General features: G+C 39.8%; 1 protein-coding gene across 3 annotated transcripts in view; it reads right to left on the bottom strand.

The window, feature by feature from the left end:
- CDK14 (cyclin dependent kinase 14) overlaps window positions 1-15,445 on the bottom strand; it is a 557,423-nt gene that overhangs the window by 273,305 nt on the left and 268,673 nt on the right. For all 3 annotated transcript variants that reach the window (XM_040260248.1, XM_040260249.1, XM_040260250.1), the window contains one exon: window positions 13,612-13,706. In XM_040260248.1, the coding sequence (XP_040116182.1) occupies window positions 13,612-13,706 (95 nt within the window). The remainder of the gene's footprint in view (window positions 1-13,611; window positions 13,707-15,445) is intronic.

Genomic DNA, 15,445 nt, shown 5'->3' with positions numbered 1-15,445 from the left:
GAAAAGGACAGAAAAGAAGATAATGGACTTTGTCTTACTAATTAGATAAACGGAACATTCCCAACAGAACAATGGTGGAAAGCTGGTTTGTTTTCTTTTCATTTCTTTACCTTCTCCTTATGATTCTCCTTATGCTGTATGCACGCTGTCATCCACAATGTTTACATCTGTTCACTCGCAGTAATTGGTTCTGCATGGCAACTCACCCTTTCAGAATATAAGATCATACTATCACACGGCATAACTAGTTCTCCATATATGAAACTGAATCATCCTTGAAAGTTTTCCAATAAAGAGAAGTCCAAGAGTCAAATCGTCTTCCTACTGTTGTCACTAAAACATAAATACGTTCTAGTCCATGACACAAGAAGATCTGTAACAGTGACTGAGAACTCAAATGGCACATGGAGATTATCTGAGATCAGAGATATTATCTGAGATCACCAGATTTCAACCTCTTCAGCAAGGGCTGTACAATGTTCTGTGTACAATGCTCTGTGATGACCTAGATGGGAGAAATGGGGATGGTGGGAGGGATGCTGGAGAGGGAGGGGATATATGCAGACTTATGGCTGATTGATGTTGCTGTATGGCAGAAACCAGTACAACATTGTAAAGCAACTACTCTCCAATTGAAAATTTTCTTAAAAGTAAGGGCTATATATTTATATCCCTCGAGTTTAAGGTCAGTCCCTGGCATAGAGAAGACAGTTTATATGTGTTGGAGAGGGAAAAACTGAATTATTAGGTGAAAGTTTATAGCAAATTGTATTTCTGCTTCCAAAAAATATGCCAAAAGGGATTAAACAGCAATGTAAAAATTTTGGGCAGTCCTTTGCTATGTAAACTTGGAGTTACCCAGATTCACAATCAACGCAGGCTAGGATACGGTGCAGCCACTGTAAAGGGCATGCATTGAGACTTAACATCTAAGTATGAATTTACTCATCTGCAAAGTGGAGGGATCCCCACTTCATGGTATCAGTCGGAACTAAATGAAATAACGTATCTAAGTTACATATTTCAGTCCCTTGCATAAACTACAGGTTAGGGACCCTCCCTACAATATTTGATGTAAATCCATTTATCCTCTACTGAATGCTTTTGGTGATAAGGTGTTCAAGGCACTGAGTTTAAATTTGTAACAAAGCATTTAACATTCTTCCCAGGATTAAGCCGCAACTAGCATCTCCTGAACTCTCACATTTGGCTTTCTTATCCTATCTGGAATATTTATGTTCCCTTTTCTCTGCTCTCCCCAGTATGGCTTCAATTCTCCTAAATCCTGGCATTTTTACTGGTTCCATGTTGTATCTGTTCATAAAGCCCTCCTCAGCACACTCTCTTGTCCGCTTCAGTTCTTTGAACCAAAGAAATTACTAGACTTTTTCACAGAAACTGCTTTTAGCCTTATTTTTCTGTATTAGGTTGGGCTGCCTTTTTTTTTTTAATCAAATACATTATTTTACTTATCCCCACAGCAATTCACCTTGTAGGTTCAACTTATCATTTCATCAGATCTTTTTTGAGCCCTGATCCCATCATCCACGTGTTAATTATGGCTCCGAGCGACAACACATATGTAATAGGTCAAGCACATCATCTCTGTCTTCATCTGAGTCATTAATAAAAATATCAAATAGGACAAGGCCAAGGACAACACCCTCCAGCATACCCCAATAGACTTTTCTCCATCCTGATGTCAATTCATTAATCAGCTGGCTTTGGGTGAAGCTGTTCAACCAGAACAAACTGAAAGAATAATCTTTGAACAGTTGAGTTTCAATGTTAATGTTTATAAGGATCTCATGAGAGTCCCTGTCACAATCTTGGCTGAAATCAGGGAGTAACAATGTTCCTTACTACTTATAAAAGGTAACGACTAGACTTGAAAGTCTAAAAAATCTATTTTTGCATTTCTCTAATGTTCTATAGTAAGCTTATAGGTTTGTTTCCTACCACCTTTTAAAAACCTCATCTCCATTCTTGATGATTTCTCAAAGATTATATGCAATAGTATTTATTTTTTCACATTCTAGATGTCATTTATCTGGGACTACATAATGAACTTATTGAAGTGGATGTTTATGAGTAGGTTTTTTCTTCTTCTTTTTTTTTGGAGGGAGAGGTTGGGAAGAGCAGGGAACTTTAAGTCCTATATCTGAAAATATTTACTCTATTGAAAAAATCCTCTGCTTCATGAATTTTGATGGGAGGCAAGACCTCCCTGTCGCAACAAAAGTCGAAAGGCCATACACTTCTAAGGGGCCTGTGCAGTCTCTGGCCCCTTATAGCTGCTGGCCCTTCCTGCTTCAAATGTCATATTCATTCATACAAGAACTATTGGCTAATATTATGTGCCACTCTGCCAGGCACTGGAGAGGCAGTCTCTGCTCTCATAAAACCCCAGTCAATCTAGCTATTTCAGCTGAAACAGCTTTATCTGAGTTCACAAAAAAAATCCCCTTCCTTCCTGGGATTCCTTTTCAATACCCACTGCTGGTGTTCCTCATCGCTTTGACACCTTAATGTTATGCTGAAAGTTGAATGCCCTGGTGCTCAGTCCTTGAACCTCACTTCTACATTCTAGGTCCATCTGCTCACACAGAGTTTAGTTATTGATTGCTGGACAAGAAACTAACCCAAAGTTTAGTAGCTTACATCAACCACCAGTAAATTACTTCTAATAATTCTTGGGTCAAAATTCAGAAAAAGCAGAGCGGGGGACAAACCATGTTGGCTCCACACGACGTCCGTGAGACTGGAATTTGCCCTTTACCCCCACCCAAGAAGCACGATGGCTTGCTGGGCAAATGGCTTGGCTGGGGTCTCAGGTTTAAGTTCACACTGTCTTCTGAGTTATCAGTTCTCCTCCATACAGTCAAGGGCCTCTTCTCATGGTCTCCCCAGCAGAACAACTGGAATTCTAACATGGCTGAGCAGGTGCTCAACAGGCCAAGAAGCTGTCAAGACCACAACTGCCGCTGTGTCACTTCCAGCACGTTGCTCTATTGGTTAGAGCAAGTCACAAGCCCAGCCTAATCACAAGAGGCAGGGAGTACACAAAGGTGTGAGTGTCCAAAGTCAACGTTCCTTTAGAGCCAACAAGGTAACAATGACCACATCTGGTGATCTCATCTAATCCCCTTGTTGAATATCATAACGCAGACAACTTGCAAATCTCCACCTGTGATCTCTCTCCTACATTCCAGACCCGTATACCCAACAGCCCTGTGACATCTCCACTTGCATATATAATAAGCATCTCAAACTAAACCCTGCAAAGGCTGAGTTGCATCTTCCCACAGTCTACCTTGTGTCTCCTTATAGCAGCTCCACTATTATAGCCATTTCAGCTTTAAACAAGGTTGAGCGATGAGGAATTGATGCTTTCAAACTGTGGTGCTGAAGAAAACTCTTGAGTGTCCCTTGGAGAGCAAGGAGATCAAACCACTCAATTCTAAAGGAAATCAACCCTGAATATTCATTGGAAGGTCTGATGCTGAAACTGAAGCTCCAGTACTTTGGCCACCTGATGTGAAGAACTGACTCCTTAGAAAAGACCCTGATGCTGGGAAAGATTGAAGGCAGGAGGAGAAGGGGACGACAGAGGATGAGACAGTTGGATGGCATCAGCAACTCCATGGACATGAGTTTGAGCAAACTTTGGGAGACGGTGAAGGACAGGGAAGCCTGGTGTGCTTCAGTCCATGGGGTCGCAAAGAGTCGGACATGACTGAATGACTGAACAACAGCCAAAATTATTGGGATCATCCTTGTCTTCATTTCTCAAATCCCACACCAAATGCTATCAGATCAACCTTAGAAAAATGTCTAGAATTCATCCACTTCTCACTACCTCCACTGCCAACATCATGCCACACAACTGTGACAGCCTTCTAACTGGTTTCCCTGTTTCAGAACTGGCCCATCTATTCTTAAGAAAGCAGTCAGAGAGATTCAACTGAAATGTCAGAGCCGATCATTTCTCTGCTGAGCATCCTTTTGTGGTTTACCATCTCATTATGAGCAAAAGCAAAATTCATCAAAATAAAACACTACAAGAAAACAGATAACTAATGAGAAGCTATGGTACAGCCCAGGGAACACTGCTCAATGATCTGTGGTGACGTAAATGGGCAGGAAATCCACAGAAGAGGGGATATATGTATGACTGATTCCCCTTCCAGTACGGTAGAAACCAATACAACATGCAAAGCAACTAGACTTCAGTAAAGTTTTTTTTTTTTTGTTTAAAAAAAAGGCCTGAAACAATCTGGACCCCACTGTGTCTTGCATTTTGTCTCACTGTACCATCCTCTTTGCCCGCTTCATTTCAGCCACAGGAACCCTGCCTCTCCTCACACGAGCCTTCTATCTGGAAAGTTCTTGACTAGAATATGTCTTCCTTCTACACCTCCCTTTGTACCTAAAGACTTCTCAGCAAGGTCTTCCTTGATCACCCCCATCTAAAGTTGTACATCCACACATGTGTGCACATATATTGTATCTCACAGGAAAGCAGAAAAATTCTCAACTGCCTTGGGGTAGTTTAATCTGGAAATCAGAAGGCTGATGGAGAGCTCATTTTTGAGAACAGATGTGGTATAAATTAAAGCATTCTTAGAAATCAAAATGTATGAGGCATAGAAAACAAGTAATTAGGTAAATTGTGTGGAAGGGTGAAAAGACAAAGCATAACTTTTCAGCTGCCAGTCCCATATCATAACATAATACATACCTCAGACCATCAATATAACTAGCCAAAAAAGAATGAAATAATGCCTTTTGCAGAAACATGGAGGAACCTAGAGATTATCACACAGAGTGAAGTCAGACAGAGAAGGAAAAATGTCATATGGCATCCCTTCTATGTGGAATCTAAAAAGAAATCCTACTGATGAACTTACTTAAAAACCAGAAAAATACAGACTTAGAGAATGAACTTATGGTTAATGGTGGGGAGAAGAAGGGAGGGGATAGTTAGGGAGTATGGGATGGACATGTACACACTACTACATTTAAAACAAAACCAATACAGAATTGTAAAGTAAAAATTAAAAAAAAATAAATAAATAAAATAAAATAAAATAAAAAATAAAAAAAAAATAAAATGGATAACCAACAAAGTCCTACAGTGTAGCAGAGAAAACTCTGCTCAATATTACATGGCACCCTGGATGGGAGAGGAGTTTGGGGGAGAATGGATACAGGTATAATATATGGCTGAGTCCCTTTGCTGTCCATCTGAAACTATCACAACATCGTTAATCAGCTATACTCTAATACAAAAAAAAAAAACTAGGAAGATGGTTAATATCAGAAGGCTGCAGGGTAAAATGGAGTAATAAAGATCTTTAGACACCGCAGATGGGTTAAAGTTTTATCTTTTACCTTTTAGCCTATCCAAGTGATTCAGTGAGTCTTAATTTCTCTAAGTACTCTTTTTCCCTTTCAGTGAAAAAAACTGAAGAAAAATACAGGTCTCATGTACTTCACTGGTGGCTCGGTGGTAAAGAATCCACCTGCAATGCAGGAGACACAGGGCACACATGTTCGATTCCTGGGTTGGGAAGATCCTCTGGAGAAGAAAATGGGAACCCACTTCAGTATTCTCGCTTGGGAAATCCCTGTCCACAGGGGTGCAAAGTGTCAGACAAGTCTGAGCATGAGCAATTGAAAGATGGAATCTAATGGAATAACATTTATGAGAGAGAGCTTTTAATAATGTAAAACACTAGAAAAAAAAATCTTATGTGAAAAAAAGGAAAAAAAATGTGATTTTTTGGTGACTCATAAATCACTTTATATGACTTTTGGTGACATACTTTTTTTTCTTAGTGCGGAATACAGATTTCTCTTTTACGTAATAGTGCATATTAATTTGGAATTTTTCACAGTAGAAGAAATAAAATGATTGCTCCAAAGAATAATTATGATTAGTTATAAGCCTGCTGGTTTTCTTCTTGTACGTAATTATTAAATAGGTAATGAAAAATGCTGATACACATACTTTGCTCTCATGCAATTTAAAATAGAACAGAACAGTTGTACACTTTAACTAATGGTAATATTTATTTACATAATCATATTTACTAATTTATTGATATTATTTCCACTTACAGAGTCTGTTTTAGATTTTTTAGCATGGTGTTAAGTAGGGCAACGTGGCACTTACTTGTCTTTGGCAGAAAAAATAAAAACTACATTGCTTAACTTCCTGTTTAAGTAGGAAAATTATTTATTAGCACTTTCACATTTTCTATATTTCTCTTCCATGTTTCAAAGCTATGCAGAGAAAGAACATGGCTATAATAATATTTCAGACCATTATGAAACCACATACCTTTCCAAGCTAGTAAGAGTCACTGCTTGGTTAACAACTGGAAGAAGGAAGGACCAACCAGGGGACCCACAGGCTACCCAAGAGTCATGGGCAGTGTGGGTGGCACATGTCCAAGTGGGCGTCAGCCTTGCAGCTTGCAGATCCCTGTATCTAAACATTCTGAAAGTGTGTAAGAAAGTGACTTTCAGATGTTTCAGGAGTTCTACCCAATACTCCAAGATAGCCTACACTAACAATCTCCTCTTATCCACTGAATCACTTTTTTATTTTTTAATGATCTTGTTTCCTAGTTCAGTTCAGTTCAGTCGCTCAGTCGTGTCGGACTCTTTGTGAGCCCATGGACTGCAGCACGCCAGGCTTCCCTGTCCTTCACCATCTCCCGGAGCTTACTCAAACTCATGTCCATGGAGAGAGTGATACCATCACCAACTCCCGGGATTTACTCAAACCCATGTCCACTGAGTCGGTGATGCCATCCAAGCATCTCATCCTCTGTCGTCCCTTCTCCTCCTGCCCTCAGTCTTTCCCAAAATCAGGGCCTTTTCCAATGAGTCAGCTCTTCACATGAGGTGGCCAAAGTACTGAAGTTTCAGCTTCAGCATCAGTCCTTCCAATGAACACCTAGGACTGATCTTTAGGATGGACTGGTTGGATCTCCTTGCTGTCCAAGGGACTCTCGAGAGTCTTCTCCAACACCACACTTCAAAACCATCAATTCTTCGGCGCTCAGCTTTCTTTATAGTCCAACTCTCACATCCATACATGACTACTGGAAAAACGATAGCTTTGACTAGATGGACCTTTGTTGGCAAAGTGATGTCTCTGCTTTTGAATATGCTGTCTAGGTTGGTCATAACTTTTCTTCCAAGGAGTAGGCGTCTTTTAATTTTATGGCTGCAGTCCCCATCTGCAGTGATTACCTTTATTAAATTTGTTACAATACTGCTTCTTAGTTTGTGCTGTGGTTTTGGGGGCACAAGGCATGTGGGATCTCAGCTCCCCTCCCAGGGATCAAACTCACACCCCCTGCATTGGCAGGCAGAGTGGTAACCACTGGACCACCAGGGAAGTCCCAGAATCACGTTAAAGAGTGACCTCCAAAGTCATTTCCTGGAATATTCTTTCACATCCCTAACTTTTCATCACTTACTTAATTATTCTGGCCTTCAGCAGACTTTATTGTAACCTAAAATGTCATTCATGGGACTTTTAATATATGGCAGCCAGGCTTAGAACTCTTTTATAAAGCACAAAAACAGAACTATATACAGTGTGTACACTACCATAAATAAGAATCTTTTACACTGTGGAACAAATTCCATAGATACCTCCAAAAAACCCTTGATAACTTAGTAAAGTCCAAAGGAAAGATCCAATAATAACTAATGAATTTTAAATTATGTTACTTTCCCTGCACAACTAGGTTTTAATGGTATGAGGCATGGATTTTCTTACACTGTTTAATATACTTGGTCCACTCCCTCAAAAAAGACACTGTTAATTACATGGAACTACAAAATCAACATCGTTTAGAAAATAACTTTGATGTTAACAATTTTTAAATGTGGCTATATCATCATTAAGTTTGGGAAACTGCAGATTAAAATGTCTGGATGGCTAACAAACACATGAAAAGATGCTCAACATCACTCATTATTAGAGAAATGCAAATCAAAACCACAATGAGGTACCACTTCACACTAGTCAGAATGTTGCGATCCAAAAATCTGCAAGCAATAAATGCTGGAGAGGGTGTGGAGAGAAGGGAACCCTCCTACACTGTTGGTGGGAATGCAAACTAGTACAGCCACTAAGGAGAACAGTGTGGAGATTCCTTAAAAAATTGCAAATAGAACTGCCTTATGACCCAGCAAGCCCACTGCTGGGCATACACATTGAGGAAACCAGAACTGAAAGAGACACATGTACCCCAATGTTCATCGCAGCACTGTTTATAATAGCCAGGACATGGAAACAACCTAGATGTCCATCAGCAGATGAATGGATAAGAAAGCTGTGGTACATATACACAATGGAGTATTACTCAGCCATTAAAAAGAATACATTTGAATCAGTTCTGATGAGATGGATCAAACTGGAGCTGATTATACAGAGTGAAGTAAGCCAGAAAGAAAAACACCAATACAGTATACTAACACATATATATAGAATTTAGAAAGATGGCAATGATGACCCTGTATGCAGGACAGCAAAAAAGACACAGATGTGTATAGCGGACTCTTGGACTCAGAGGGAGAGGGAGAGGGTGAGATGATTTGGGAGAATGGCATTGAAACATGTATAATATCATGTAAGAATCGAATTGCCAGTCTATGTCCAATGCAGGATACGGCACGCTTGGGGCTGGTACACGGGGTTGACCCAGAGAGATGTTGTGGGGAGGGGGGTGGGAGGGGGGTTCATGTTTGGGAACGCATGTACACCCGTGGTGGATTCATGTCAATGTATGGCAAAACCAATACAGAATTGTAAAGTAAAATAAAAAATAATTAATTAAAAAATAATAAATAATAAAAAATAAAATGTTTGATATTGATTTTGAAAGTGAAAGTCATTCAGTCGTGTCTGACTCTTTGCTACTTCATGGACCTCTCCAGGCCAGAATACTGGAGTGGGTAGCCTTTCCCTTCTCCAGGGGATCTTCCCAATCCAGCGACTGAACCCAGGTCTCCCACATTGCAGGCGGATTCTTTACCAGCTGAGCCACAAGGGAAGCCCAGGAATACTGGAGTGGGTAGCCTATCCCTTCTCCAGGGGATCTTCCCAACAAGGAATCGAACTGGGGTCTGCTGCATTGCAGGCGGATTCTTTACCAACTGAGATATCAGGGAAAAGTGAAAGTGAAAGCCACTCAGTTGTGTCCAACTCTTTTTGACCCCACGGACTAAAAGTCCTGGAACTCTCCAGGCCAGAAAACTGGAGTGGGTAGCCTATCCCTTCTCTATGGGATCTTCCCAACCCAGGGATCGAACCCAGGTCTCCCACATTGCAGGCAGATTCTTTACCAGCTGAGACACAAGGGAAGCCTGATATTGATTTAGGTCTTCCTAAATAACAAGGCTGTGTGTGTGTATTTCGTAGATCCCAGTGAAACACATCAGGCATATACATGTCACTTATAAGCTTGCCTTTTGGAGACATAAAACATTTCATAATTAAAATTTTAAATGGGTTGGGTTTTCAGCGAGTCTACAATACTTATGTAAACTATAAAGCACTTGAACCATATTTGGGATTTAAATACAGCTATATCTTAAGTGCAGAAAAAGGAAGAGTTGTGAAAAGAAAAAAGAAAGTTTCCTTTCCTCCTTCTGACCAAAGGCTCACCCTAAGTAAAGTGGAACATAAACAGGAGATCCAGTATTGCCACTAGGGTTCCAAGTGAGATGGATCTGAGTCTATCTTTCTTGCTGCAAAATCCTACAAAGCATCTCATCTTCCCAATCCTTAGGTTTCTTCTTTGTAAAGGGGCAACAGTCACAGACCCATAAGACTACTGAGAACATCAAAAGTGAAAATGAATGTAAAACCCCCAGCACAGTGCCCAGCAAACAGCTCAGTACGTTTCCATTGCTCGTTTTCAGTACTGTGGTCATACTTGTCTTAAACATTATCTCACCTCCCTTTCTGACCCTTCACTCATCATCTCAAACCTACAAGTGCCCTCCTGTTTCCTACTCTGCATCCCTCCACTAGATCCACTCTAATTTCTGTGGCAGATCATGCTTTGAAATTTCTATCACCCTTCCACTGCTGTGAAACATGCAAGAGAAGAAAATTTACTCCTGCCAGGTACTGTGAGGAAAGCAATCTGATTAAATTAATTCAATTAAAGAATGTAAGAATCTTAATTTTCCATTGGCATATAAAAAAGTATAGCAGGCTGAGCCACAAGGGAAGCCCAAGAATACTGGATTGAGTAGCCTATCCCTTCTCCAGAGGATCTTCCCAACCCAGGAATCAAACTGGGGTCTCCTGCATTGCAGGCAGACTCTTTACCAAATGAGCTCTGAGAGAAGCCCCAATTAATTCAATAAAGTATGTAAGAATCTTAATTTTCCATTGGCATATGTTAAAAAAAAAAAAGCAAGCAATGAAAAAACAGTGGAAGAAAACAAAAGCTTTAGGAAATACTCAGGAAGTTATTTCTGTATTAGGCAACTATCACCGAGTCAGGTTAATACTGTCTCAGGTTAAGGGGTCTACATCTTCCCTGCTCTAACTTGGAAAACTCTTCTAAGCAATCTCTATAGCACAGAGCTCTTCCCCTCCCCAAACTGTTGTCTCAGCCTCCCCAACTCTGATTTCAGACATTCAGTGGAACATTTTACTTAGAACAAACAAAAGCCAAACAAACAAACTACAGTTGAGGCAACAAGAAGTACTGACTTCATCAGAGAGGCAAAAGGGTAGGAGATGAAGGGAATAGAAGATAACAAACAAAGGAAGGCAGTGAAGAGAAAGGCAAAGAACCCTGGGAATATACAGAAATAAAGGTGGAGCAGAGAACTAGAGATGAGGCGAGGAGGGCAGTCATAAGAAATGAATGACATGAGTGTGCCCATTCTCTGAAAGAGAACAGGGAAATCTACATCTTCCCTGCCCCAGAGAGGCTAGGTGTCAACCTGAGACACAGTCACAACCTAAAGGTTGAGAGTTATGTTTCATCTGGCAGGAAATTTTAGGATTTCAAGCCTGGGTGATAGCATCTCAAGAGAACCTGAGAACTGCTTCAAGGAGGCGAGGGGAGGAGCCAGGTTATATAGAAATTTTGCAACAAGGGGCAGGTAGTCTCAACATCAAAAGGTCGTTGTTAATTAAAGAAAACCAGACATCTCAAGTTAAGGAATTCAGCGCTTTTCTATGTATGTATTATAACGTGCTCAGTCGCTGAGTCCTGTCGGAATCTTTGTGATCCCATGAACTGTAGTACACTAGGCTTCTCTGCCCGTGGAATTTTCCAGGCAAGAACATGGGAGTGGCTTGCCATTTCTTCCTCCAAGGGATCTTCCAGACCCAGGAATTGAACCCAAGTCTCCTGCATTGCAGGTGGATTCTTTACCACTGAGCCACCAGCATGGCATGAGGCAAGCGCCAGAGCTCACTGAGATCATGCCAGTTTCCTGTGTTTTTCACATCCTGAGCCTCCTGAGGGCTCACTGTAGGGCATGGCTGCAGTCTGACGGCTGCTAGGTAGCAGGCAATATTCCATTTCTCAAAGGCATGAAATGCCCACAGAGTGCTGCATATGTGCATGCTATTATGTGGCCTATTGAAGAGGAGCTGGCATGTCTGCACAAGAACTGGGGCCAAGGGAAAGTTCACGCACATAAAGAAGACTGAGTTCAGCGGCCAGCCGCAAGCAGTTGACAAATACTGCAGGACGGGGCATTGCTTTCCTGTCATATGGCAATTTCCACAGAATATAAAAGCATCACGAGACAGTGTGCTTCAATGGGCGTATTTTTAGCCTCACACATATATTTCATTTTCTTTTAAGATTTGAAAGACCCAATGTCACATTATTTTTGTTCATTACTCTATCAACATTACTGATTTTAGGGACCAAACTAAATTTTTCTTCTTCTCAATTAAATTATCCTAATTGGGGGGATGGAACAAGTATATTTTTGAAACCTCTTTTATAAGTTACTGAAGTATACTAAGAAAAAAATTTGGATTTCACTGAAATACTGCAACTAGACATACTGGAAAATATGGAACAAAAATTCCAATTTTAAATCAGCTGAATACATTATTGACCCCCCAAATCATCAATTAAACAAAAGAAATTATATTTGCATTGATGTTTGAATCTGCATCCATTCTTGGTAGTATGTAATATATGCAACTGCTCAGTTCTAGCTGTCCTTGTAGCCACATTACCATATTATTCAAATGTACCCATCATTTATATGTAAATAGACAAGATGAATGGCTTTTTCATAAGACCACAATTTTCAAATGACAAACAGACTTAGGCAGACATTAGCAAGATAAAATGTTGTAAATATTCATTCTATTATATATTTTTAAGGAAAAATGGACACTATTTCAATTTTTTTAAAAAGTAGTGTGGTAATTACAAAATGGGATCTTAATACAGTCACAATACCAACAGCTACTCTTCTTAATAAAAGTCTCCACCAATGTCATTTGTATCTTGTAAATTACATGTTCTCAGATCCATCTGTGAAAATTGGGATGTTAATTACCATGGTTACATTTCATGATTCCATAGTTAAATGCTGAAATGGTGCTACACAAATACCATATGTTTTTCTAAGAGAAACGGAGAAAGATTAATTATGAGTTCAAGCCCAAGTCTCAACACAATAAGATCATTACACTGTGTGCTATGCAAATTGGAAGTTTTAATTAATAGCTGAAATACTAACCAAGGGGAAAAACTGTGAAGTCTAAATTGTAAGTATCAGCCTTTTCTCTACAAAAATCACCCAAATAAGGATGCTTTTCTGAAACCATGTTATAAATCCAAAGGAGAAAACATTTTTGTTGCCTGTGAACTTCCTTTTGGTGGAGTGATCACCATCATATTTTTTTTTAATATAAATTTATTTATTTTAATTGGAGGTTAATTACTTTACAATATTGTATTGATTTTGCCACATGAATCCGCTACAGGTATACACGTGTTCCCCATCCTGAACCCCCCGCCCTCCTCCCTCCCTGTACCATCCCTCTGGGTTGTCCCAGTGCACCAGCCCCAAGCACCCTGTATCCTGCATCGAACCCAGACCGGCAATTCGTTTCATATATGATATTATACATGTTTCAATGCCATTCTCCGAAATCATCCCACCCTCGCCCTCTCCCACAGAGTCCAAGAGACTCTTCTATCCAGCTGTGTCTCTTTTGCTGTCTCGCATACAGGGTCATCGTTACCATCGTTCTAAATTCCATATATATGCGTTAGTATTCTGTATTGGTGTTTTCCTTTCTGGCTTGCTTCACTCATATTGTTTTATATTACTTGATAAACCTGAAATTTAGAAAGTGTACTAGTAACAAACAGGTTATAACAAATCATATAGCTAATGAAACTTCAACTGAACATTTTTTCTGGATTTTTCTTTAAAACACAAACCATTCAAAATTACACAAAATAAGTCTCATGTGCTCAGATGAAATACTTCACTATAGCTACATAAAGACAAAACTCTATGATAATACTGTAAGAATTTTGTTCATAATTATAAAATCTGAGTTCTCATCTTACTCACCACGTATTCAAACACAAGTGTCAGGGTCTCCTTGGTGTGGATGATGTCATGAAGTAGCACGATGTTAGCGTGCTTTAGTCCTTTTAACAGAGAGGCTGTAAGATAAAGGGAACGAAGAGATAAGTTATTATGGGTGACAACCTACTGATAAGCTTCTTTTATTGTACTGGCATATCATCAGATGAAATATACCTATTTTCCCACTTTCTATGCCAATTTAGATATGGCTTAACTCCATATGTATGAAATATATATTCTGCTGATGTTGAATGGAGGTTTCTGTAAGTGTCAATTACAGCCTGTTGGTTGATGTTGTCACTGAGTTGGTCAATATATTTGCTAGTTCTCTGGAGAGTGGTTCTTTCAATGACTAAGTGAGGGATGGTGACATCCTCAACTGTAATTGGGGACCTGTCAATTTCTTATTTGAATTCTCCTAGTTTTGGCTTCCTGTGCTTTGAAGCTGTAGTTTGCTACATGTAACATTTAAGATTGTTGCATTCTGTGAATCAGGCCCTTTTATCAATACATAAAGCATCTCTTTGTCTCCCGTAATTTTCTTCCCTCTGAAGTATTTTGTCTGATATTAATATTGCCACTTCAGCTTGACTTTGATTAGTGTTCATATGGTGTATCTTTCATATATACATTTTTTTTCTTTTGGCCTATACCAATGACCATTCAGGTAGAACATTCAAAGAACATTGTTAATCATTTTAGTAACACTGTGCCTTCAATTTTGGTTTTTGGTATATACCCTAAAGAGAAAAAAGAAACACAAAACACATGTTTTACATGTGTTCTATCAGGAACTTGTAATTGCTGATATATTCATCAAGCATTTATTGAGAACCCAGTTACTGACACTGATGGTCCTGGACAAACCTCAAACCTGTGGTACTCAATAATGTTGCAAGCCCACCTCTTTAAAAGGGGATTTATAACACCAAATGTGAACCCTAGTGTAAACTCTGGACTTTGGGTGATTATCAGGTGTCAAGGTAGGTTCATCTATCGTAACAAATGTACCACTCTGGTGAGAGATGCCAGCAGTAGGGAGGGTTGGGGTGGGAGGCAGGGAAGAAAGTACATGAAAATCCTTTGCACTTTCCACTCAATTCTGCTTTGACCTTAAAGCTGCTCTAGAAAAATAAAGTCTATTTTAAAAAATAAAAAGATATACCTATGTTTTAACATACTAAAAGAAACAACATATCTAGACTATCTAATATTTTACTCAAATAAAATGATATTTTAGATATGGAGTCATCATGCAAAAAAGGCTATTCAGGACAGTCTCCAGAGAAGAGAGAGAATGTGGAGACTGGTACATTCTCATATGACCCCCATGAATGCAAGCTTATTATTGCCTTGAATTTCCACTGGCTTCACCAGGCAAACCTACTTCAGGACTATAATATATCTTTAATCCCAAGATATACTTCAATAAATACCTAATTGGGCCAAAGAAGGCCATTCAGACTGAGAATTCCCTGGTGTGGCTGGTTCCAACACCAGAAGACCACGAAGAAGTTATGTTTTCTCTGAAACCGAATCGGCAGCTTCATGAGCTGCCCAAGGCCAGGGAAGTCTAAGCTATTGCAGGGAAGTCCTACAAAAAAGTAAAAATACTTTGGACTTCTCTGGTAGTTCCATGGTAAAGAATCCACCTGCCAATGCAGGGGACACAAGTTCAGTCCCTAATCCGGGAAGGTTTCATATGCAGCAGAGAAACTAGGCTCAGCGCCACAAACATAGGAGGTACCACAGTGGGAAGCCCATGCACGGCAGCTGGAGAGCAGACCCCACTCACTGCAGCTGGAGAGCAGACCCC

Source organism: Oryx dammah, unplaced genomic scaffold (genome assembly GCF_014754425.2).
Source record: "Oryx dammah isolate SB20612 unplaced genomic scaffold, SCBI_Odam_1.1 HiC_scaffold_18, whole genome shotgun sequence".
Classification (NCBI taxonomy): domain Eukaryota; kingdom Metazoa; phylum Chordata; class Mammalia; order Artiodactyla; family Bovidae; genus Oryx; species Oryx dammah.
Note: the sequence above shows the minus strand (reverse complement) of the source record. Positions and strands in the feature narration are given on the sequence as shown.